Source organism: Protomyctophum bolini (genome assembly GCF_963924005.1).
Source record: "Protomyctophum bolini genome assembly, chromosome: 9".
NCBI classification, from domain to species: Eukaryota; Metazoa; Chordata; class Actinopteri; order Myctophiformes; family Myctophidae; genus Protomyctophum; species Protomyctophum bolini.
Genome location: NC_137870.1, coordinates 9,971,981 through 9,997,660, shown reverse-complemented (window position 1 = coordinate 9,997,660; position 25,680 = coordinate 9,971,981). Strand labels below are relative to the sequence as shown.

At 45.9% G+C, this 25,680-nt stretch overlaps 1 protein-coding gene across 1 annotated transcript in view; it reads right to left on the bottom strand.

The window, feature by feature from the left end:
- tyw1 (tRNA-yW synthesizing protein 1 homolog) overlaps positions 1-25,680 on the bottom strand; it is a 94,886-nt gene that overhangs the window by 37,283 nt on the left and 31,923 nt on the right. Inside the window, exons 8-10 of the mRNA XM_080772426.1 lie at positions 18,841-18,958; positions 10,934-10,986; positions 10,707-10,825 (exon numbers count right to left, since the gene is read on the bottom strand). Of these exons, the coding sequence (XP_080628552.1) occupies positions 10,707-10,825; positions 10,934-10,986; positions 18,841-18,958 (290 nt within the window). The remainder of the gene's footprint in view (positions 1-10,706; positions 10,826-10,933; positions 10,987-18,840; positions 18,959-25,680) is intronic.

The following is a 25,680-nucleotide window of genomic DNA, read 5'->3' as shown; positions in this document are numbered from 1 at the left end:
GTGGTGGTGGTAGGAAAACACAGTGCTCACTGGGTTAGTGTGGTGTCTGGTGGTGGTAGGAAAACACAGTGCCCACTGGGTTAGTGTGGTGTCTGGTGGTGGTAGGAAAACACAGTGCTCACTGGGTTAGTGTGGTGTCTGGTGGTGGTAGGAAAACACAGTGCTCACTGGGTTAGTGTGGTGTCTGGTGGTGGCAGGAAAACACAGTGCCCACTGGGTTAGTGTGGTGTCTGGTGGTGGCAGGAAAACACAGTGCCCACTGGGTTAGTGTGGTGTCTGGTGGTGGTAGGAAAACACAGTGCCCACTGGGTTAGTGTGGTGTCTGGTGGTGGCAGGAAAACACAGTGCTCACTGGGTTAGTGTGGTGTATGGTGGTAGGAAAACACAGTGCCCACTGGGTTAGTGTGGTGTCTGGTGGTGGCAGGAAAACACAGTGCCCATATTTTCAGATGGGGGTCCGGTGGACAATTACATAATAATATTTGAGGTCCTTGAACTGAAAACGTTTGAGAACCACCGACAGAAACATAGGTTTTATATGAAACTGTTAGGATTCACAAGACATTTTGTAGAATGGGCCTAGTAGCAGCATTCAGTCTCCAGAGACCATGGCACAAGCGCACTTGGATTGGATCAGGTGGTGCTGAGGGAACAGTGCTTTGTGTATCTGAGCAGCCCAACACGTGAGTGACAGTCTCTTTGGCAGTGATGGCATTTGAATGCGCTGCTGTCGCCTGCTGACGCCGATTGAGGTGCCTTTCGCCTAGCTCTCCTTTCTGCTGCTGCTTTGTTCAGCTCCGCTTCGCTCTTCTGGATTCCTGTCCAGACCTCATGCCTCCAGCAGGCACGATCACTTGCACTATCCTCCCAGTTGTCTACTACTATGCCCATGGATTTCATGTCACGCTTGCAGACGTCTTTGAACCGCAGGTCAATGGCATTTAATGTTTGTGTTAGGACAAAAATGAAGCTGAATATAGGAGGGGCTAGTGCCCCTCAAAAATGGGGGGAAGAATGGAGAAAAAGAAGAAAGGAAGTGATGTATTTTGCATCACAGTACTTCCAGTTGCGCACTAACATAGTAGTTATGTTGCATAACACTTAGCAAGCGAGACATGATTGATGATGAGACAAAGCTGTCTCGAACTCCATGGCCATCATCTTGGATTAGTGTAGCTGGATGAGTCAGGGCAGTGCTCTGTGTGTTGCTAATTTAAAGTTAATTAGTTAGTTCGTTTTTAATTACTTACCGGTATATGTGAGAATAAGTTAACTGTGAACTAGAAAAAGTTTCTGGGCACAGGTCTCCACCAGGAGGATAGGCGTGTGTGTGAGATGTTTGGCAAAATGTTTATGATTAAAATGTTGTTGTTTTTGTGTGTGTGTGTGTGTGTGTGTGTGTGTGTGTGTTGCGACTTGGCCTGTTGTAGCACCACCATGAGGCTGATTTGAAAACTATCAAGTGGCATTTCTTCCTCAACCTGAACCTAGTGGGAATATGCATGCACAGTTTCACCGCAATCGGACGCTGTGTTGAGGCGATTTGTACAAAACGGGTACAAAGCGGGCTACTCCTGAAAGGTTTAGAAGCCAATTGTAGCCAATCAGGATGGATTATCTAACAAACCTGTCTTGATCACATGACTATGGAGAGCATGTGTACTGATTTGCGTGAAATTTTGATAAAATCTGAAAGAGTAATATTAGAAAATGTGTTTTACATATATCGGCCTCCTGGTGGTGCTATAAAGAGCAGATAAAAAGAAAGAAAATTTCCAGGCAAAGGTTTTTCCTTGGCCTTCCCCTCTAGGGGATCCGTGCAGTTAGAGGTAAAAAGTAAACACACGGCCAGTTATAGCGCCACAATGAGGCTGAGTTGAAAATGTTGAAGTGGCATTTCTTCCTCTGCCTAGTGGGAATGTACATTCACGGAAATCACACGATGTGTTCATGATTTGCGGCATTTTTTGACTGAGCACTCCTGCGAACTTTGGAAGCCTATCTTAGCCAATCAGAAAAATCTGAAAAACATGTTTCGTTGAATGGCTCTAGAGAGACTGTGTATACCAAAATCTGTAGGTGTACTGTCCAAAAAAGTGTTTTGCACAAAGCGGCCTCCTGGTGGCGCTATAAGAGGCCAATGTGAAAACCTTGGGTCAGAGGTTCAGCTGTGGCATTCAGGGAGTGTGTGTGCAGAGTATGGCTGCGATCAAGCCAACGGTGCCGGAGATTAGCTGTAAAATCCATCTAAAAATAAACGACCTATTTCAGTATCACATAAACTGCCAATGCCAATCCAATGTAGTGCCACGCTTCCAGCTAAAGGCCTGCTATGGGACATGTCATCCCAGATGGACCGCCCAGAAGAGAATGGCATGTCCTCAGAGGCAGCGTACACTGTCAGCGTCATGTCACAATGTTTTATCTACACAGTTAATATTTGAAAGGGAATTTGGAGGAAGGGTGGCATGTTCTCTCACCCCGTCTCGTCCATGTCAAAATGAATTAGCCTCCACATTTTCCGCCTCTCCATTATGCAGGGGGTACGAGCGTTCCATCCCTTAATCACCAAACTCTTCTCCCGTCTGGCTCCAAAACTATGGAATCCACTTCCCATTGCATATTATGTAGACATAGCACTCACTCTATAGTGTATGCTAGTTTCATTGTACAGATATTCTATTGTTAGCTTATGATGCTTGATGACTATTTCTATGTATTTGATGTATTACCACCATGTGTTGTTTTTGCTTACTGTAAATGGCTCTGGATTAAGAGCTTCTGCCAAATGCCTAAATTGTAACATGGTTGAGAGAGAAAGCATTACTCAATGACTCAGAATCATTATAATTAGCAAACATGAAATAAAGGGTTTCGGTTAGAGATATATATATACTGTTGAGAATTTCCAAAGGCAACCTAAATGGCAGCCCCTGGTGGACACTCCCCTTCCACACACACCATCACTGCACCCCCCATCACTCACAGGTATCTGCCATCTGGGCTGATTGCCACCGTCAGCCCAGGTGTGCTCCACTACAAACACACACTCACCCCACACACAGTCACTCTACTCACACAGCTCTCCACTCCAGACCATGCGTCCATGACCAAATGTAAGCAGCTTGTCTATATTATTATGTGTTATACTTATTATGCTATGCTCTGAATCATGAGTGGATATACTTATACTTTAATGTTTTGAGCTAAATTGACTGCATTTGGGTTTTGAGCTAAAGTGATTGCAAATTGTCTGATCTACACTTTTTCTGTCTTTCCATGTTGTCAGAACCATGGCTTCTGGACAAGTGGAACAATAAAATGCACCAAAGATTTCAAGTCAATGTCAATGTCTCTTATTTGAACAATTTTGGGTGGTCAGCAAATGTCATGAACAACAAACTCTAAAATATGGTCCTTCTAACCGGATGCTGACTGCCCAAATAAGACATTGACTTGATTGATACTACACTAAAAACATTGAAATTGCATTGAAAATATGCTGCAAGAGGAAAGTGAAGGAACAGTGCCCAAGACCTACCCTGGAAGGGATAGACAGAAACCCCAGAGGTATGGGACGGCACAGCCCCCCCCCGCACAAAAGGCCACACCGACCATTGGGTCCCTGGCCAGCATGGCCGAAGCTCTAAAAAGAGCAGAGATGGAGGGGAAGGAAGAAATGGAGGCCATGAGGAAGAAAATGGAGGAGCTTGGCAGGCAAGGGAGAGAGAGGTCCAACCTGCTAGCTCACATTAGCACCTTGCTAATGAGTGGCAACCAACAAATGGAGGAGACAGATGACCACCATCTTGGAGCGGTGGGGGGAGTACTCCCCACTGGCCCCCTCCTTGGGGCACAGGGAGGTGCACTGGAGCTAGGGGAAGGTGCCCCCCCCCTCAACTCCGAAGCAGAGGACTACCCCGACGAGGTGGTTGTGCATTCAAATGAATACCTTGAATCCCCCACTCAGCACGGCCCAACACGGCCTGAAGGGGGGGCTGAGCCACCAGGAGGAGCCCTGCTACCCCTAGGAGACCAATACAGGCTCACTGGCCGGCAGGGGCCAGAAGCTCCACAGAGCAACAGGCCTCAGCATGTGGGAACATCCACACCGGAGGATAGACGGTTGGTCGTCAGGAAGGAGAAGGCTGTCAGGATTCAACACACCTCAAATACTAATGAGGACAATTCTGCAGAGGAGCACTTCACCAACTACCAACTCTACAACCTCCCTCCAAGTACAGTTAAGAAGAACCGGTCAGCTTCACCTCCCCCCACTCAACCTCCTCCAGCCATACGCCCAGTTCAGCAGATCATCCGCTCCCCAGTCCAAGTGGTCCATTCCCACTCTACCCCCTCTCGGCCGCATCCTGCCTATTCCCAGCCACTTCTGTCACCAAACCTTCAAACCTTTCATCACGATCTGGCTCCCTCTGCTGGCCATCTTCAGTCACTGCCTCCTTCTCAGCCAGCCAGACCTGGGAATTCATGTCCCACACCTCCGCCTCTTCACTATGCTGTGGCCCAACTTCGACCACCTCTTCCCGGTCAGGTGCCTTGTGTACAGGTACCATGCCAACCACCAGCTCATCATCCCTATGGGCCAGCCGTATATGGCATCCCAAAGCCTTCAATCCCTGACTTCACTCAAGACAATGAAAGAGACTTTGCCAACCTGAAGCTGGCACTCGACAACCTGCTCGATCCTCATGTTCAATTGAGTGAAAAATATAAATATCATGTCCTTCTTGAGCACCTCAAATTCCCTGAGGCTCAGATGATTGCCCAGTCTTGCCGCCATCATGTGGAGCCCTACACCGCGGCGATGCAGGCCCTGCAGCTGCAGTACGGTCAACCCCACCAGCTGGCTCAGAGTGAGATTGCAGCGATCCTTACAGCCCCGGACGTCAAATCCAATGACCCCCAAGCTGTCCAGCACTTCTCACTCCAGGTTCACTTGCTCGTCAGCATGCTCGAGTCTCTTGAGGGTCCTACCGGCTACGAGCTCAACTGCTGCTCACATGTCGACCGCCTGCTGAGCAAACTGCCAAGATATCTGAGGGAGAGCTTCATCGAGTTCCTACATCTACAAGGCAAACTCACTGTCGCCACACTTAACCCCTACAACCTGAGGGACTTGGCCGGATGGCTGCAATCCAAGGCTCAACAGCAGAGGCTCTCTAACCGTCTCGTTCAGCGGTACCACAGTGGCCATCAGCAGGAGCAACCCAATACCAGGCCACCTAAGACAACCAAGAACAAGAGCCAAGCAGCTGTCTATCATGGCTCGGAACCAGATGTCCCTCAGACCCAGTCTTTTCAGAAATCCAAATCCCCAGGAAAATCCAATAACAAGCCTAACATTCACTGCCTGTTCTGCCGGGCCAACGACCACTACATTACCAGATGTTCCAAGATCGAGTCTCAGACTAAGGAGGAACTGCGATCATGGATACTAAAGGACAAGAGATGCTGGAAGTGTGGCCGTACCTCTCACTTGGCCAGTGATTGCACCTTGAAGAAGCCCTGCCCTGACTGCGGTCAACTTCATCTTCGGGTCTTGCATCCCGTGGCCGACTCAGAGCCAAGGTCGGATCCTTCCCGCCCACAAAGCAAGATCTACTTCTCTCATACCAATCCTTCAGACCGTGTACTTCTTAAAGTTGTCCCAGTACTTCTATGGCACAACAATGTGTCACTCAGTACACATGCCGTTCTGGATGATGGCTCAGTCCGGTCCATGATTCTCCCGGCTGCAGTCAAACATCTCCAGTTGAAGGGGAAGAGGGAGGTATTGGCTCTTCGCACCATCCGATCAGAGCTTACCCACCTTGAAGGGAAAAGTGTGCAGTTTGAGATATCGCCCATACTCACACCATCAGTCAGATACCCTCTCAAGCAAGCATTCACTGCCGAAGGTATTGATCTCATCGACCAAACCTACCCAATCCAGTCCCTCAAGCGGCGCTATCCATATCTGAGGGATATCCCCCTCCGATCCTTCCGAAAGGTCCAGCCCCTGGTCTTGATTGGATCCGACAACTCTCACTTGATCTCACCTATAGAGCCGGTGAGAAGAGGCCCTCAGGGAGGCCCCCTGGCGGTGCACACACAGCTGGGATGGACCCTCCAAGGTCACGAGGGCCTCCCTGAAAGCGGTCCCTCAGCTCATCAATGCCTGTTCACTGCTTCTCTTAACCCAGCTGACTCCTTACTTGGCCATGTCGAAAGGCTATGGAAGCTGGACGTCCTACCCTTCCGCAGTGAGAAACACATCACAAGGTCGCAACAGGACAAGCAGGCAATTGAAATACTGGAGGCCCGAACAGAAAGGGTGAATGTCGACGGCATTGAGCGCTATGCGACCCCACTCCTTCGCATGGCCGATGCTCCTAGACTGAAAGTCCCGATGGAAGCGGTCATGTCCAACTTACGGAGTACGGAACGGAGGCTCCTAAAGGACCAGGATAAGGCCACTGTCTACAGTACGGAAATATCCAAGCTGGAGGAAGCTGGCTATGTCAAGAAAGTACCTCCCAAGGCTATTAACAGTTCAACAGAATCCTGGTACTTACCTCATCATCTTGTCCATCATAACAACAAGAATCGCCTGGTCTTCAACTGCTCATTCCGATTCCAGGGCATGTGCTTGAATGACCAACTACTCCCTGGTCCAACTCTGAGCCCTTCCCTCATAGGGGTTCTTCTCCGCTTCCGCCAATATCCAGTGGCAGTTAGCGGCGATATCAAGGGCATGTTCCACCAGGTCCGACTGCTACCGGATGACCGGCCCTTGCTCAGATTCCTCTGGCGGAACATGGACCGGGAAGCGACACCTGACGTCTATGAATGGCAAGTCCTGCCTTTTGGCACCACAAGCAGCCCCTGTTGCGCCACCTTTGCCCTTCAGAAACATGTCAAGGATCACTGTGAAGGACACGAGGATATCAAGTCGACTGTGGAAAACAACTTCTACGTCGACAACTGCCTGACCAGCTGTCCTGGCATTCCAGAAGCGAAATGCCTGGTGGATCGTACCTGCGGACTCCTAGCTTCAGGTGGCTTCCAGGTGCGACAGTGGGCCAGCAACCACCAAGGGGTGGTCGAACACTTACCTCCCGAAGCCCGGTCACAGAGCCTAGAGCTCTGGCTCTCGCAGGACCGGGTCGAACCCATTGAATCCACTCTGGGCCTGAAGTGGAAATGCATCCCGGACATCTTGAGCTATCGGCACAAGCCCCTGCAATCATCCCCCTTAACAATGAGGAGGATCTATCAAGTGCTTGCTCAACAGTATGACCCCCTAGGGTTCCTTACACCCTACCTCACCAGAGCCAAAGTCCTTGTCCAGCAGCTATGGTCAAAGCAGAGAGACTGGGATGACCCCGACTTGCCTGAGGACATTCGGGCTGCCTGGGGAGCCTGGGAGGCAGAGCTACCCGATATTGAGTCCATCTCCATTCCTCGATGCTACACACAAGCCGATAGACCCACTGTCCTTACTCAAGACCTCCACGTCTTCTGTGACGCCTCGGAACGGGCCTACGGAGCAGTTGCATATCTGCTTGATGAGTACAACGGAGAACTTCATACCAGCTTTGTCATGGCCAGATCCAGAGTTGCTCCTAAGAGGCAACAGTCTATGCCACGACTGGAGCTCTGCGGTGCTTTGGCTGGGGCCCAACTAGCTCATCTCCTACAAAGGGAGCTCAGTATCCCTCTTCGCCATACAACTTTGTGGACAGACTCCACCACGGTTCTTGAATGGCTACAATCTGAATCCTGCCGTTTCAAGGTGTTCGTTGGCGTGAGGGTAACTGAAATTCAAGAGCTCACAGATCCCCACTCCTGGCGTTATGTGGATTCCCACAACAATCCTGCTGACGACATTACCAGAGGAAAAACCCTTGCTGACCTATCCCAGCCAAGTCGTTGGAAAACTGGACCGGCTTTCCTTAAGCAACCTTTGGATTGGCCCGTCCGGCCTGCAAGCACAACCCAACCAGATCTTTCGGAAGTCAAAGGTCTCACCTTTTGCAGCCTGACCACCATCCAAACTCCGGGTCAGCTGCCCCCAAACTCCACTCAGTACTCCTCATGGAAGGACTTGGTACAACTCACCTACGATGAGCTCCACAGTCAAACTCCTGGGAGTTCACCAGCCCCAACCTATGCGGATGCCGAGCTCCAACTCCTCAAACAATGCCAAGCTGAGAGCTTCCCCATGGAGCTGAAAGCCCTACATGCCAACAAACTCCTGCCTTGCAACAGCAGGCTCAGAACCCTTGCCCCCGAGCTTGACGGGCAGACCGGCCTCATAAGGGTTGGCGGAAGGCTCCGGAATGTTCAGGGCCCCCTCCAGTCTCCCTTGCACCCTGTTGTGCTGGACCCTCTACACCCCATCACTAAACTGCTCATCAAGGACTTTGATGAGAGACTGCTCCACTCTGGTCCGGAGCGAGCCTTTGCCGAACTCCGTAGGCACTACTGGATCCTCCGAGGGAGGCAGGCAGTGAAACGCCATCAGTCTTCATGCCCAGACTGTCATCGTTGGCGTTCCAAGCCAAAAGTCCCCCTAATGGCCGACCTACCACCTGCTCGCCTCAGGCTATTGAGCCCTCCATTCCATTCTACAGGGGTCGACTGCTTCGGCCCCTTCATGGTCAAAATCGGACGTCGCACAGAGAAGCGATGGGGTGTGATATTCAAATGCATGACAACCAGGGCAGTGCATCTCGAACTCCTCAATTCCCTGGACACCGATGCATTTCTCCTTGCCCTCAGGAGGTTCATCTCTCGCAGAGGCAAACCTATGGAACTACATTCGGACAGGGGCACCAACTTCCGTGGTGCCGAACGAGAGCTCCAGGAAGCCTTTCAGGCCATGGAACCCGAACTACAGAAAAAACTTTGTGCCTACCAACTCACCTTCAAGTTCAATCCTCCAAACTCCCCCCACTTCGGAGGCCTCTGGGAGAGGGAGATTCGTTCAGTCAAAACTGCACTGCAGGTTGCGGTTGGGCACCAATCCGTATCGGAGGACGTACTTAACACAGTACTGACGGAGGTTGAAGGAATCCTTAATTCCAAACCACTGGGATATACATCTTCTGATGTGGCTAACCTGGACCCTGTGACTCCCAACATGCTCCTCATGGGGCGGCGTGACTCCCACCTACCTCAAGTCACGTACGCTGCCGAGTCCATGGGGCGGCGGCGTTGGCGTCAGAGTCAAATCCTGGCGGACCAGTTCTGGTCTCAATTCATACGGGACTACCTCCCAACCCTTCAGTCTCGGAACAAATGGCTAACCGAAACCAATAACCTCAAAGAGGACATAATAGTCCTCGTCATGGACCCCCAAATGCCTAGGGCACACTGGCCAATAGGCAAGGTCACAAAGGTCCATCCCAGTCCGGACGGACGGGTCCGATCCGCAGACGTCGCCATCCGGGAGCGGATCTACACCCGACCAGTGGCACGCCTCATCCCATTACCCTCGCTGCCACCTTGATCGCCTCTGGACAATTCCGGCTAGTCACAGCAGCTGGGCTGCCGTGGGGGCGGCTGTTGAGAATTTCCAAAGGCAACCTAAATGGCAGCCCCTGGTGGACACTCCCCTTCCACACACACCATCACTGCACCCCCCATCACTCACAGGTATCTGCCATCTGGGCTGATTGCCACCGTCAGCCCAGGTGTGCTCCACTACAAACACACACTCACCCCACACACAGTCACTCTACTCACACAGCTCTCCACTCCAGACCATGCGTCCATGACCAAATGTAAGCAGCTTGTCTATATTATTATGTGTTATACTTATTATGCTATGCTCTGAATCATGAGTGGATATACTTATACTTTAATGTTTTGAGCTAAATTGACTGCATTTGGGTTTTGAGCTAAAGTGATTGCAAATTGTCTGATCTACACTTTTTCTGTCTTTCCATGTTGTCAGAACCATGGCTTCTGGACAAGTGGAACAATAAAATGCACCAAAGATTTCAAGTCAATGTCAATGTCTCTTATTTGAACAATTTTGGGTGGTCAGCAAATGTCATGAACAACAAACTCTAAAATATATACTGTACAATAAGTAAGGAAAGGGAACATACACTACATTCTGGTCTATTAAACTATGTGAGGAGGAACATTTTGGAGGGTCTGGATCTGGGATTTACAGATTAATCAATTGGCCATCGGTGTTGGCCAATAATAACGTCATTGTGAGCTGATGAGTTCAGTCCAAGTTGTGAGGGTTCTGAAGTCAATCTCTTGTTATCCTCGCGTGGGCAGACTGTTGCCGCTCGCAATTTTCAAATGCTTCCGTCATACAGTCTGGAGCTACGGAAGCTCTGATCGCGCAAATTGATCCTAATATAAATAGAAATCATCTAAGCATATATAGCTGGTTGCTTAGCAGAAATGGATTTTTTTTTTATGTAAATATATTTTCCTGACCTGAACGGCATGAAAAACTACGGCACGTGTAGTTCCAGACTCTATATAGCATTCAGAGATTGTGGAATAGTTGTGTGGCTACGCGAGACAAACCTGTTGTCCATTCTTCAGACACCTACCTCCAGCAGAAGACACACTTGTCCATTCTCCAGACACCTACCTCCGGCAGAAGACACACTTGTCTATTGTCCAGACACCTACCTCCGGCAGAAGACACACTTGTCCATTCTCCAGACACTTACCTCCAGCAGAAGACACACTTGTTGGCGCAGGCCAGGCTGGGAGTTGTCTCCATACAGCGGTGAGACTCGATGCCGTAGAACGTGTGCTTGTAGCAGCCTCCTCTGCCTCGTAGCATAGACTATAGCATGAAGAAAAAAAACACCTTGTTGGCTTTGTGGATTCCAATTAGTTCACACGAGTCTACAACAGTACAGCATGCTGCAAAGCGTTTGATACACTACTGTACCTTGGTCCAGCGGCAAAGTTTCACACCTGAGTGACTTCCAATTAGTTTGTATCCTGCACAGATAAAGAGAAAAGAAAGTCATGTAAGAAAAGAAAAACCTGCAGAAACGATTGCTGAACAACTAAGAAACACATGATTACATTGTTTAACCAATGTGTAGACACATCACACCTTTGTGAACTGTGCGGTGCAGACTGCTCAACAGCAGCTGTTGTGGCCGTACTACAAACCGACATACGATACTCCAGACAGACAGAGACATGCACACGCGGCCAGTCATCGGAGCGGCTTGGCAACGCTCAAAAAAACACCGCTCATGACAGTTTTCTGAAAAACCTGTTTCTGTCAGTGGTTCTCAAACTATTTCATGTCAAGGAACCCAAAGATTATCCGTATCTGGCCCCCGCCGACCCCCCATCTGAAAATATGTTGTTCCAGGGAAACCCAGAAGCAAAGATATGAGCTAAAAAACGTTTGTTGTGAAAGAAAATATATTCAAAGATTTGCATTTTTCAACAGCTAAAGTTTTAAATAATTTAAAGTGTTTAAAAGCTAAGGCAACACAGATGTGATCCAGGTCTTAATGGCTGAAGTGTGAGCTGATAGAATGATGCTTACGGGATAATGATTGTTACTGCTGAAAGAGTTACGCCTTTACTTTAACACTCAGGCTTAAGCGTTGTTAGGCTGCACAGACTCCAGAGCTCCATGCTTAAAGAAGCCCAGCTCAGCTTAACAATCAGGATAAATAAGTAATGAAGACCAACAGCCAGCAACCATAAACCTCTGTCTGATGAAATATGTATAAGGAATATTATTGGATCTAGTTCAAATTGTCAGAGGCAAATTTGTGTTACATAATACATTTACAACTTAGACATTAAGCAGACATTCTTATCCAGAGCGATTTACAAGTGGAAGATCAGAATAAGCAGTTTAAAGAAGGATTTGATTTGATCTCACAGCCTATATACAGCCTAGAGGTTAGCTGCAGACAGACACGCAGAAAAGACAAACAGACACGCATGGCCGAATGCAATATCTCAGCTTGCCTGGCCGAGATAATATATGTGTTATTTCGACAAACTGCTGTTATCATGAATAACACAGCATGGCGTTCCATTCAAATCATTGTCCTGAGTCATCCATCCTCCTACGCAGTACGCAGAGCATTATTACAGGCTCCATAGCCCCAAAGCCCAATGCGTGCATAAGTGCAGATCTTTTAACCACTCGTCTTCCTGTGACAACAGAGGAGGCTAAGTGTACCGACAGAACTTCAGCAGTTCAGAGCTGATGATGAGTTGTATAAACTTAAGGACTGATATCACACACAGCCCTAAGGCTACAGATAAGGACTTTAGCTTTGCACATTAGTGCACGTAGCCCGAAAGGCACTTTCATGTGATGGCAAAATAAATGCATTTAATAATCGTAGACTGCATTGAAAGTCCATGTATGCAGCAGCGTTATTTTTCAATTGGCCTCGAAGCATAAACGTGTCAAACATTTTCAAATAGTCAATTTGAATTAGAACTTAATTGTATTCTATGGAATGCCATAGCGCGCCATCAGTCTCTCTCTACAGCAGAGGCTTTCAACCCTTTTCATATCAAGGCCCCATTATCTGTTCATCATTTGAGCCACAGACCACCAATCGATGACATGTAGCCTCTCAGACCCAAAACGTGGAATGTTTTGTTGTCGTTGGATAAAATTTTGTCTACAATTCCATGCTGTATGGATGATTTCATCAAGGGTTTGCAACCGTGGGAGAAAGAAAGGCTCCTGGGACTGGACTGTGAGTAGCAGAGGAGGTAGCGGGGGGGCTGGTAATTGGACTGTGCTGCATCATTAAGCCATCTAGACCTGAGGACGCATCTGTGTCACCTTATAGCTTTAGTTTTAACCACTTCAACCATTATTTTAAACTTTAGCTGTTTAGCTTTAGCAGATCTACAAGCTCATAGTAGAGCACTGAGTGCCGCGCTATGAGCTTGTAGAATGGATCTAGAAAAATGTGTGCAAATCTTTGACTATATATTCTTTCCCAGCGAACGTTTGTAACTCAAATCTTTACTTCTGGTAGGTCCCTGGAACAAAATATTTGAGATGGAGGTCAGTGGCCAAATACATAGTTTGAGCACCAGTGACCACTGATGACAGACATGATTTAGAAGACATTATTTTGTAGAATCGACCTCAGGTCTTAATGTCTTAAGCGTTGTTAGGCTGCACAGACTCCACAGCTCCATGCATCTCTGTATGCATAAAGAAGCCCAGCTCAGCTTCACGGAACACATTTCCTCTGAGAAGGAAGGCTGCAGTGCAGCAGAGTGAGATTTAACTTAAAAACAAATGTGTGTGAAAGCAAAGCAGTAACGGGGAAAGATCAGGCAACTATAAATCGCAACTACAAAGAGGTGCCGACAATGTTTTTTTGTTTTGTTTTTCTCACATGGGATTTCTTAAGTAATTAGCATTTGAGCACAGCAAACAACGAGGTTTGATGGATTACAGAAAATCCCGTATAGACTTTAGGTGAATAGAGCTGGGGAAAATGAAACCCCCATGTCAATCAATACGTTTCAAACAACAAAGGTTCGAAGTATTGTAAATGGTAGATGCAGTGTATTGTACCGTTCTCCAAGGCACTTAAATGTATATTACATTCACCCCCATTCCCCAACCAATGGCATAGAAAACCATGCAAGCAAGCATGCAGGGGTATCAAACTCATTTTAGATCAAGGGCCGGACTGGATAAAATAAAATACGACTTAATGCGAGCTGGACGAGTTGTGCATTATGTGAAGGCATGTGCATGAAGAAAATTGCTTAACATTGCTTAACATTGCTTAACATACCTTTTATGATTGGTATTACTTGTAATTGGTATTACAGTAATAGACATGAAAGTTGTGATGACACACAAAACAATGCCCTATAGTTGTTTATGTTCGTAGCGCCAACCTTCCCATGAATAAATGATTTGAAATGGAACATTAGCAGACACTGATGTGGAAATAACAAATCAGTGTCCACTATATCGACGGGTTTATGAAACTCTTCCCAGCAAAACAAGCCTCATCTCCAAGCTCCTCTTCGATTCTGAATATCTGGTTGTACTTGGTCAAAAGCGCAATAGCAATGTTTGGGCTGTATTTATTAGTAAGTACGTTCTATAAGTTCACAGTAGAGACAGACAGGAAACAGGGAGAGAGAGAGAGAGAGAGAGAGAGAGAGATAGATAGATAGATGGGGAGAGTTAAGCCCTAACCACACCAAAGGGTCACCATGCAACTCCTTGGTTCCAAATGGTTGCAAGGAGTTAACGCTAAAACCGTCTTGACCCTTTGGTGTGGTTAGGGCTTTACATGCAGCATTTGTACACTCTCAGAGATACAGACCCATAAGGGCCCATTAGGTTCCAAACTATAATATAGCTGGGGACCCCCTGGAACTGACTCAAGGACCACTGGGGGTCCCCAGACCCCACTTTGGGAACAACTGCCATACAGGGTGTCACAAATGCTACAAATATCGCCGTTTGTTACAACATACACATGTCATGAAAGCAACGTCCAATCATACACAAACTGGCATTGCATGTTCTGGGGCCTCTATACAGAGCTCAGCTACAAGACATCCCTTATGATTTATAGCTGCGCTCTGCAACTATTCACACCAAAAGGGTGAATAGTTGCAACATATGTCGTACAAGCTTTACAATATTTCCCCTGCAGCTTCCTCATGTCCTAATGTCTGCAACCCACGACGACACAGCTGTGTGGTGTGGGTAGACAAACCAGCCTAGTGGTGGAGATCCGCCAAACGTCTCTAGGTGTTGGATGCAGACGTTCTCTTCCCTGCCACAAACAACATGATGTTTGAAACCCCATCTTTTTTTTGGTCGAAAATCTTCGTTACAATGGCATTGAGTTGACGTGTAAGTTTTAGGGTAAACTGTTGCATATTCGCTATTTCGCACTCGGAGTTCCAATGCCCCGGCAGAGAGCTGGGATGCAGCCCAGCTCATCATCATCATGCCCTCGACCACGGCCAAATTCAGCCTTCTGCAGAGCCCTGTTCACAGGTTCACTACCTGTCTAGCAGCACTGCACCGGGCTAAAAGGCATATCCGTCTTCAAATATCTTATGTACCACAACATTGTTCAAGTGAACTGTGTGTTTATGCTTGTTCATTGTAATAATCAATATCGCTATGATGATTTATCGCCGCGTCGCTCCGCATGACAACATCAAAGTCTAGCCCGACTGCCCCCTCTCACCGCCGGGGCCTATTCTGTTCATGCAGGCTGCGCAGTGCGCACACGGGGACGTATAGCCTCTCAGCCCTGCATTGAACTGGGCATGTGTGTGTACACACACACACACACACACACACACACACACACACACACACACTCAAATGTGTTAGTTTTACCAACATTGTTTGTTCATGTGAAATGTTTGTTTATGCATAATTAATTCATGAGAATCGCGTGTCCAGTATTTCACAAAGCCCAAGTTGGAACAGATATACTCTTACTAGATCAAGTGGGGTGACGTTCATTTACCAAGTTGATTATATCGATATGTTTTAGCCTGTGTATAGCTGTTGTGAACGCGAAGAGTTGTGTTTATTATTTACAAAGCTTTGTCAAATTGTCACCCATGCGATAATCGGCCATGCCTCCGTAGCTGCTGAACCAGTGTGTGTGTGTGAGAGAGAGAGAGAGAGAGAGAGAGAGATAGAGAGAGAGAGGGGAGGGTCCCGCCCGCCCCATATCGGTGTGTGAGAGAGAGAGAGAGAGAGAGAGAGAGAGAGAGAGAGAGAGTGTGTGTGTGTGTGTGGGTATAATATTTGAGAGTTTTATATATTGAGAGTAATATAGAGAGAGAGAGAGAGATACGGAGGGAGAGAATGGCGGTGCGTAACCGAAGGAAGGAACAGCGGTACCACAGACAGTCCGTATGCGCGCTGATGGCTCTCAGAGTGGGTGTTGTTGACCGGGGGAACGTGGGACTTGAGCCTCCTGCAGTTCCCCGAAAAAAACCCCAACACCACCCCCACCTCCTCTCGCAATCTCCCCGTTCTGATGTGCCTTGTGTCCGGCCAGAGTTCAAGGCTTACCGCGGCCCCGGGACACGCGATTCTCATGAATTCATTATGCATAAACAAACATTTCACATGAACAAACAATGTTGTGTGTGTGTGTGTGTGTGTGTGTGTGTCTGTGTGTGAGAGATAGAGAGAGAGAGAGAGAGAGAGAGAGAGAGAGAGAGAGAGAGAGAGAGAAGAGAGATACGTCCCCCGTGTGTGCTTGTGCAACCTGCATGAACAGAAGTCGAGGCTCTGTGCCCCCACTGCCCCGGCGGTGAGAGCCTGAGAGGGGGCATCTGAGACGGGCTAACAGGACTCCGCAGCAGCCGTGGTTGAGGCCATGTTAGCCGGCATGATGGGACTAGTGAAAAACAACCATGCTGCTTTCCTGCTCAGATGCACCCAGCCACCCAGCCAGCCACACACACACACAGGGCCTGATTCTTCAACGCGTTTACGCTGATATAATGACGTGAAGCTAGCGGAAAGGCATTTACGTGGATTTCCCACATTAATTTGGAATTCATGGAAATGTCCGTGAACTTGACGCTCACGTAGGTTGGTCGGAAACTCCGTAAAATCCCACGGGACCTCTTTAGGTGGCGGACGAATTTACGGATATATTCAGAAGGCTTTAGTCTTCATGCTGGATCAATAAATAGTTCCCAAATCGCAGATAAAATATGTAGGCATGTGTCCCGACCCCAACATTGTTCAGCACATAAAAAAATGATATATAAAAGCCGAGTGCACTTGCACTTGTATGCCTATGCATGCATTCTAGAGGCAAGTCCCATAAGGAAACTGCCCCTGCAAGCGACACCTTTTTATTTATTTATTAGGATATTTCTATAGCATGCGCGATTGCGCTGCTCACTTGACAGCCTTCTCTAGGCTACTCGCAGTGCAACATTGTGAGCTTGTAGATCGGCTCCCGTGGACTCGCGCTGCATGTTAAAAAACAAACTCACAATTATAATAAGAACATAGGCCTACACTTATCTGCATTCTGCACTGTACGAATCCAACGTTGTTTAGTGTGTGTTAGTGTTGTTTAGTGAGTCAGTTCTCTGACTGTCGTCGGTGTGTGTGTGTGTGTGTGTCTGTGTGTGTGTGTGTGTGTGTGTGTGGGGGGGGCGGACAGCAGCATGCGGCCGCTGAACCGAGTCCAATCTGGGTGAAATTTACATTGGAAAATTAATATAACGGCGCGGTGAGCCCGGCAAGGACAGAACACGGCCCGGCCCGACTGTTATATGGTCTATCTATGGCATTCTATGGTTCACAGACATGCCGGTCTGACAGACAGACAGCAGTCACGACGAGGGCTATAAATCCACATTATGGCATCAGCGCGTGCAATTTGGCCAGTCAGTTTTAAGTCAGCTCACCTTAATTAATTATAATATGGGCAACGTTGTAGCTGCATGTAGGCTATATGCTGTAGGCTACTACATTGATCTCATCATGAGATGAATCAAGTTTGCCGTGTCCCGCGAATCATTTTAATATGACGACATCATGAAATTAATTTACATCGGATATCTATTTTACTTCTGCAGGCGAGAGTTCTTTCTTTTTTTATAACCCTGCAGTGCATTCATCAGTAAGGGCTTATCATTGCCGAGTTGTAATATAGCATTTGGTCGTGTGGTGAACAGTACAAATTAACTTCTTTCTCATTATGTGAAAGTAACTGTAACATATCAGTTAACTCTGACATATATGGATCGAGTGAAGCAATGCATGCGTGCCAAGTTGGCAAGTTTCGTTTATAATTATATACATATAACTCGCGCTGTTTGCTTGAAGATCTGTCCGTGCAGAGAACCTCCTGTCAAAATTAACTACTCTACAAGCTCATCGCGCTGTTGTATAGAATTTAAAGTTTGGGAATCCTCTGTATGTATATGATGACGTATTTCGAGATTTCCTGTTGCCAACTATATGGTGTAGAATGGGCGTGGATGTTCCAACTAACCAGGCGAATCGCTTGGGGAAAATGCGGAAAGGATACACTCAGCGATCCGCATGAATGAAGTGATTACACCAGCTTCTCTGAATAACACGTCATCTCAACGTAGCTTGATCGGACGGATAAATACGATATCTGTTTCCGCCACAGTGTAACGGTGGCGTATTTATTTTTAATGAATCAGGCCCATAGTCACTTAAGGAAGTGGTTGCACCACTTAAAAACAGTGACCTCATCCTGCTTCCCCAATTAATGGCACGAATGGAAGTGGGAACTGGGAATTAATGAAAATTTGTACCTGTACCTGTAAATTGTGTTTCGTTGCAGGGGTCCCGGTTAGGGACAATAGGTACAAAATGTCATTAACCCATTTGGACCTGAGGACGCATCTGTGTCGCCTTATAGCTTTTAACCACTTTAACCAATATTTTAAATTTTAGCTATTGAGAAATAGGAGATCTACAAGCTCGTAGCGCTGCACTCTGCCATTTTTTGAAAAGTCGTGAAAATGCGTGCAATTCTTGGAATATATATTCTTTCACAGCAAACGTTTTTAACTCATGACCGTGCTTCTTAACCTGACGCTGCCAGATCCAAGAAGCTTGCTACACACATTTGCGGGGAACATGGTTACTCAATACTGCCCCCATCTGGCAGAGTCAGGTTACTTGCTTCTGGGGTCGGCGGCCAATTACGTATAATTCTGAGGCTCCTTGACATAAAGTAGTTTGAGAACCACTGACATAGAAATATAATAATATCATTTATTTACATTTGTAGAATCTAGTCTCAGGTCTAAATGGGTTAAGCCCATGCTGTTACTCACCTTGCTTGGTCAAAGCTTCTCTCAGGGAAGGGGTGATCATCTCTCGTCTCTCCTCTTTGCTCTTCTTCACTCCGTTCAACCTCACCATGTGCTCCTCTCCTCGCCTCACCGTTTTGCTCTGTAGTGGCAGACAAACACATCAGGTGTAGTTTAGCATTTTACACTGCGGATTTTGCTTTTATTTTTCCTAGTTGAACACACTGAGGTTTCTGAATAGCGATCGTTTCTTATTTGCTTATTTTTGACCACATTGTGGTTTCTGAATGCATACTGAATGCATTTTTTACGATGCAACGCGTGTACCGTATATCTGTTTTATAATAATTAGGTGGTTAAATAAAATAGGTCAGATTATGTGTTTATTCTGAATTTATAAAAAAATATGTTTTTAATTTAATTTAAGATCTCAAATTTGACTCAAATAATTTGTTTTTTACTACAAAATATTGCTGATTACTTTGGCAGAGATTAAAATAGGGTGCATTTTGCATCCCAAAACGCAGTTTATAGTTAAGGGACGCAATAAAACAACGACCATCCACGGGATGCACTACTGTACTGTTTTTTATTCTAGTTTATTTTGCTAGCTTTAGTTATAATAATCATGTCTTCTTCTGTTTTCTACATGAATATAACCATATAAAATGACATTGGAGTGAAATGCTGCAATTTGTAAAAATCTGATTTGAAGTTCACAACAAGACACACAGTGAGCTTGTAGATCTGCAATTATTCAAATTAAATAGAATTTGGCACTTCTATTGTGTAGGGGTCCCTTGCACAAAATCTGTTCAAATGTGACCAAATACAAATCAAACTGGGTAACACGAGAACAAGAGAAAAGTTGTCATGCTCTATAATATGCTCTATTCAAAAACCACAGACCGACATCAAAGCAGCCGTTTCAAACAACTCCCATAATCAGCGGCTCAGATGTATGCGAAGATCAAAGATTTTATCATTCTTTGTCAAGACCAAAGAACTTTTGTATGACAACATAAATAATGTATATTGAATATTTCCCTGCCCGTGTCTATAGTTTAACAAATAGCAGATACTAGATCAGATACTAGATTAGATAGATATCATATGATAAGAAAACGGTTTTGAATTAACTGCAATCTGACAAAGTGAATATAGAAACGTCATAATAGTGATAGAGTCGACAGTCGAGTCAGCATGCAGAACTCAACAAAAGGTCGACATCCTGAAATCGTTACATTTCTGTTGCATACTACAACTGTGCAATAATATCTCTCTCCCTGTTTGTTATCTGAAGAAGAACTTCCTCAGATCAATCTGCTACACCACCAGCTATATTCCATGTAAATCCATGCCTACAGTACAGAGACATATGCTTTTCATTGACAACACAGAAGATTAATGAATTACTGCCAGAACGTTTCCTTGAGTATGAAAATAGGCATTAGATTTCAAAAAAGGTATGATGATGGCACACCCGCTCGCCCTGTGGTCAAGGTGCATGCCACATAGGCTCTAGCCAGATAGCGCACCGCATGTTCAAGTCCCGTTGATGACGACCTTTGCTGCGTGTCTCTCTTTCCTGTCCATCTTCACTTCAACTATCAGTAAAGGCAGAAAACGAGAAAAGCCTAAAACAATTCTAAAAAAGAAGAAGAAAAGAGATATGATGATGAACAACCAGCCTCGGAGATTAGACATTAGCCAGCTAATGGCCAATTAACCCATTAAGAACGTGAAAGCATCCGTGTCATTTTAGATTTGAGCTATATATGGTTTGCCATTTTTTCAAGCGAACATTTTGAACTCAAATCTTTGCTTCTGGGGGTCCCTGGAACAAAACATAATATGCAGATGGGGATTCACAGCCAAAATCATATCATTTTGGGGGTCCTGGACGCGAAAAAGGTTTGAGCACACAAGCGAAGCGGGCACGAAATTCTAGTTAGCAACATAATGTAAGTGTTTTCATAAAACGGTTAGAAGACATCAGCCTCAGGTCTTGCATCCTGTGCCAGAAAGATTTTAATTAATTTATTGAAATTTATTGAAATCTTTCTGGCACAGTATTGTACATAATTATTTTTATGCAGGACATCCTCTCCTCCGTTGTTTCTGGCATAGCTGGAGGACAGTGACAAATGTCTGTCAATACAAAAGGACCCGCTTTCATGCTTGAGATAACGTTTTATACTTGGAGTCTAAAGTCAATTGGCGTTGCAAACAAGGTTAGCAAAGGGTAGAGATTTTAAAGTGCCAATCCAGAACACATTACCCTGTCTGTCTAACTGTATTATTGTTCAGGGAAGGGTAATGCATCACACACACAGCCTGCCTGCCTGAGTGTGTGTGTGTGCAACTCAAGAACAGATGGTCCTATTTTCATGGAACTTTGCGAAGGATCAAGCAGCTGCCGTGATGCGATTACTAACTTTTGGGTTAAGAAGGTTTAGAGAAGGAGGGAGACCTGCACACTGCCACTTGCTGGTCTGAGGTATTTATTTAAGAGTCAAGGCAACGCTTCTTCAGGCAACCATGCTATGCCTGAAGAAGGTCGCAAGACCGAAACGTTGCCTCGACTCTTAAATAAAAACCCGTTGAAAGCAAGTGGCAGTGTGCAGGTCTCCCTCCTTCTCTAAAACGTCTGCTGCTTGTCTGCAGTCAATGAAGTCTTCTCTCTATGGGTACAGCCTTAACGGTTAATGAAGTCTTCTCTCTCTATGGGTACAGCCCTAACGGTTAATGAAGTCTTCTCTCTATGGGTACAGCCCTAACGGTTAATGAAGTCTTCTCTCTATGGGTACAGCCCTAACAGTCAATGAAGTCTTCTCTCTATGGGTACAGCCCTAACGGTCAATGCCGAGGGAAGTTACAGTCTTCTCTCTATGGGTACAGCTCTAACGTTCAATGAAGTCTTCTCTCTATGGGTACAGCCCTAACAGTCAATGAAGTCTTCTCTCTATGGGTACAGCCCTAACGGTCAATGCCGAGGGAAGTTACAGTCTTCTCTCTATGGGTACAGCCCTAACGGTCAATGCAGAGGGAAGTTACAGTCTTCTCTCTATGGGCACAGCCCTAACGGTTAACGCAGAGGGAAGTTACAGTCTTCTCTCTATGGGTACAGCCCTAACGGTCAATGCAGAGGGAAGTTACAGTCTTCTCTCTATGGGTACAGCCCTAACGGTCAATGCAGAGGGAAGTTACAGTCTTCTCTCTATGGGCACAGCCCTAACGGTTAACGCAGAGGGAAGTTACAGTCTTCTCTCTATGGGTACAGCCCTAACGGTTAATGCAGAGGGAAGTTACAGTCTTCTCTCTATGGGTACAGCCCTAACGGTTAATGCAGAGGGAAGTTACAGTCTTCTCTCTAGGGGTACAGCCCTAACGGTCAATGCAGAGGGAAGTTACAGTCATCCTCGGCAAGCTGTAAAATCTAGCATCTGACCCTGATGTTGCTATAATTCCACACAGGCTTTATAACAAAGAGCAAATGGACCAGAAAACAATTCAGTTCAGTTCAAGCCCCTGCATGATTACAGTACTATCTATATCCACACACATTCATCTAACCCTGACCTCAGGTCATGCATACAGTACTATCTAGTATCTATATCCACACAGATTCATCTGACCAACCATGACCTCAGGTGTTTATTATTCAAACTAAAGCCCAGGTGTCTCCAGCTGCTTATCGACCAGACACCGTCGTGTACATGCTGCCTTTTCGCCTGGCTGAGTCTGAAGCGCGGTCGCTGCTAGCTAATGGCTCTATATGGGCTCCATGTGCACCTGGGGTACAGTATAGCGGCTGAACGTGGCCGCTGGCGGAAAGTAACTAACTACATTTACTTTAAGTACAATTCTGAGGTATTTGTACTTTAATTGAGTATGTCAAATTTTCTGCACTTTTACTTCTACTCCGCTTACATCTCAGAGGCAAATATTGTACTTTTACTTCACTACAATTATTTGACATCTTTTGATTGATTTGTATACAATTTTGAAAACATGAAATGGGGCATTCTGCACGAGTAGTAGTAGTAATTTTGGTACTTTAAATACATTTTGAATTCCGAACTTTTACTTGTAACGGAGTAGTTCTACACATTGCAGCATTGACACTTTTACTTAACTAAAACATTCGAGTACTTTTTCCACCACTGAATGTGGCCGACATCAGCCCAGCCTTAGCCTCGATACCCAGGCTTTCGTTTGAGCCCAGCCTCGACTGCACTGGTGTGGAAACGGATCCCACACCCCCGTCAGCCACGGCCGTCGCCTCAGATGAGCAGATCCGTTGCTGTGGGGGACAGCATGAATAAGTCAGCCATCACACGGCATCAGAATCCACTCAGAATCCATGCTGGAATAGGATTAGGCACAGCGGGCACAGGTGTCAACCGCATCTCGTCCTGGCAAATAGATGGCGTGGCGCTTTGCTGCAGTGTAGCTTATAGAGGTGGATGTCATAAGCCATGGCCGGTTTAAATGTATCATAAATGTAAATGATTTACAGTAGCATTAAAGCTACGTCGCTCCACAGCTAGAAGGTACTGGGTTTGATTCCCCGCTGGGGACGCTAGGGGGGTGTTTTCTCCTCCGAAACATCAGTGCCCATAGATACCCTCAAAAGGGCCTTTCTGTGTGTTCTCCCCATATCCCCTACAGTAGGTACCCTCACATGTTCTCCCCATATCCCCTACAGTAGGTACCCTCACATGATGGGAGGGGAAAGAACTGGAAACGGCTTGGACTCCTCATGCATTGAAGAAAGCATGAGGTCAGTCCGTTAGTCTCCCCAGGTTGGCAGAGGGAGTGTGGCGCCCAGGATTACATTAGATAATTGACACTGGATGAAAGAAATGGGTTTCACCTTCTCTCTAGAGGACTTTGCAACTGTGAATAACATAAATTCAAACCCCAAAACAAACAAAAAAAAGACTTACAGTACACTTCAAACTTGCCCGGCAGCACAGATGCCCAATGATGATGGGCAGAATGCTCTGACAGTACAAAGAGCTGTCAGCACTTTAAAGTCGTTAGAATCTCAAAGTGAATAAAAAAACAAAACAAAAGGGCAAGCTACAGTGCAACAATCTGTCCCTGTCCGTGTGTGTGTGTGTGTGTGTGTGTGTGTGTGTGTGTGTGTGTGTGTGTGTGTGTGTGTGTGTGTGTGTGTGTGTGTGTGTGTGTGTGTGTGTGTGTGTGTGTATGTGTGTGTGTGTGTGTGTGTGTGTGTGTGTCCACCCTAGTTGTGACTGTCACTGATCACTGTTCTGCTGCACCGCCCCACCTCCCCTATTCCAATCCTGAGGTCAGGCGGTCACGGTAATGACATTTTACAATTTAGGTATTTAGCAGACGCTCTTAATCCAGAGCGATTTACAGTAAGCAAGAACAACACATGGTAATACATAGAAATAGTCACCAAGGATCAGAAGCAAGCTAAGAGCCTAACATCCGTCTAACAGTATAGACAGAATTGAAAGAAAGTATTTATTGAATCAAAAACCTTGGAACATGTAAACAAAACTTACATTTCCGTTTGCCTTTTAGGCTTCCTAAAACTAATTGTACAGAGAAGATATGACAAACATAATAAATGACAGATAGTTCCACTCAATTATGTCCAATAATTGTGATTAGGCAGTTATGTAATCATTGTGACGGGCCTGCTCCTGAGAGCTCCGACAACAGCCTGTATGGACTGACAGAATCAGGGCATCAGGGGATGTAGTACTGGGGTGGACACAACATCCAGTATATAGATAAACGTTTTATGAAAGAGAATAATACAAATGTATATTAAACCCACAGAACTTTTAAACCCACAGAACTTTTTAAATGCTTTTCCTTCCCCAAAACATTATTATTGTGAAGTAATCATTTTAATAATTTTGTCGGCATGATAGTATTCTTTAGTTTACCTATGCTTGCTTCTGATTTAGTTGGATATACAGCAGTGGTTCCCAACCCTTTTCATGTCAAGGACCCCCAAAATGACACTCATTTGACATTAGCCCACGGACCCCCATTTGAAAGATATGCCAAGGACCCCCATAAGAGAAGATGTTATGGCTCTAGCAGTGAATTTCAACCATTTTCATTTCAATGCCCCCCGGTTTGACCTGAATTAGGCTACGACCCCCCAATTAATTTCAAGATTCAATATTCAATAATTTATTTGCCATGTCAACAAGTTGATAGGAATTTGTCTTGGTTCATACTCAACATATACAGACAACCATAGATACACAAACAAGTGTACAGTACAATACAAAAACCAGCAGCATATGAAATTACATTCAGTTTTTTTTTAAAGTGCTATATGCATATACTGTAGTTCAGATGTCTAATGGCTACGGGGTAAGTGCTATCCCTGAAGCGACATGTAGAGCTCTGGATACTTCTATATCTCCTGCCTGATGGGAGGAGATTGAAGAGGTGATGTGCAGGATGGGAGTTGTCTGCAATGATTTAATGGCATTTCTATCTCTGGGACCCCAATGTATATTGTAAAATTACTGTTAATTAAAAAAATTCAAATGGACCCTAACGGGTCCATTTGGTTCCATTTGTACACTCTCAGAGTTACAGTCCCATAAGGGTCCATTTGGTTCCTAACTATCATTTAGCTGGGGACCCCCTGGAACTCCCTCAAGGACACCCACTGCAGGAGGAACCACTGCAGTACAGTACTTTGGTACCTAAAGAAATTCTTAGGGGCAATGTTGCTCAGTGGTGGAAGAAGTACTCAAATGTTTTCCTTAAGTAAAAGTATCAATACTGCAAATGCACATGTACAAGTACAAGTCCGGAAATACATTTTTACTTGAGTAAAAGTACCAAAAATAGAAA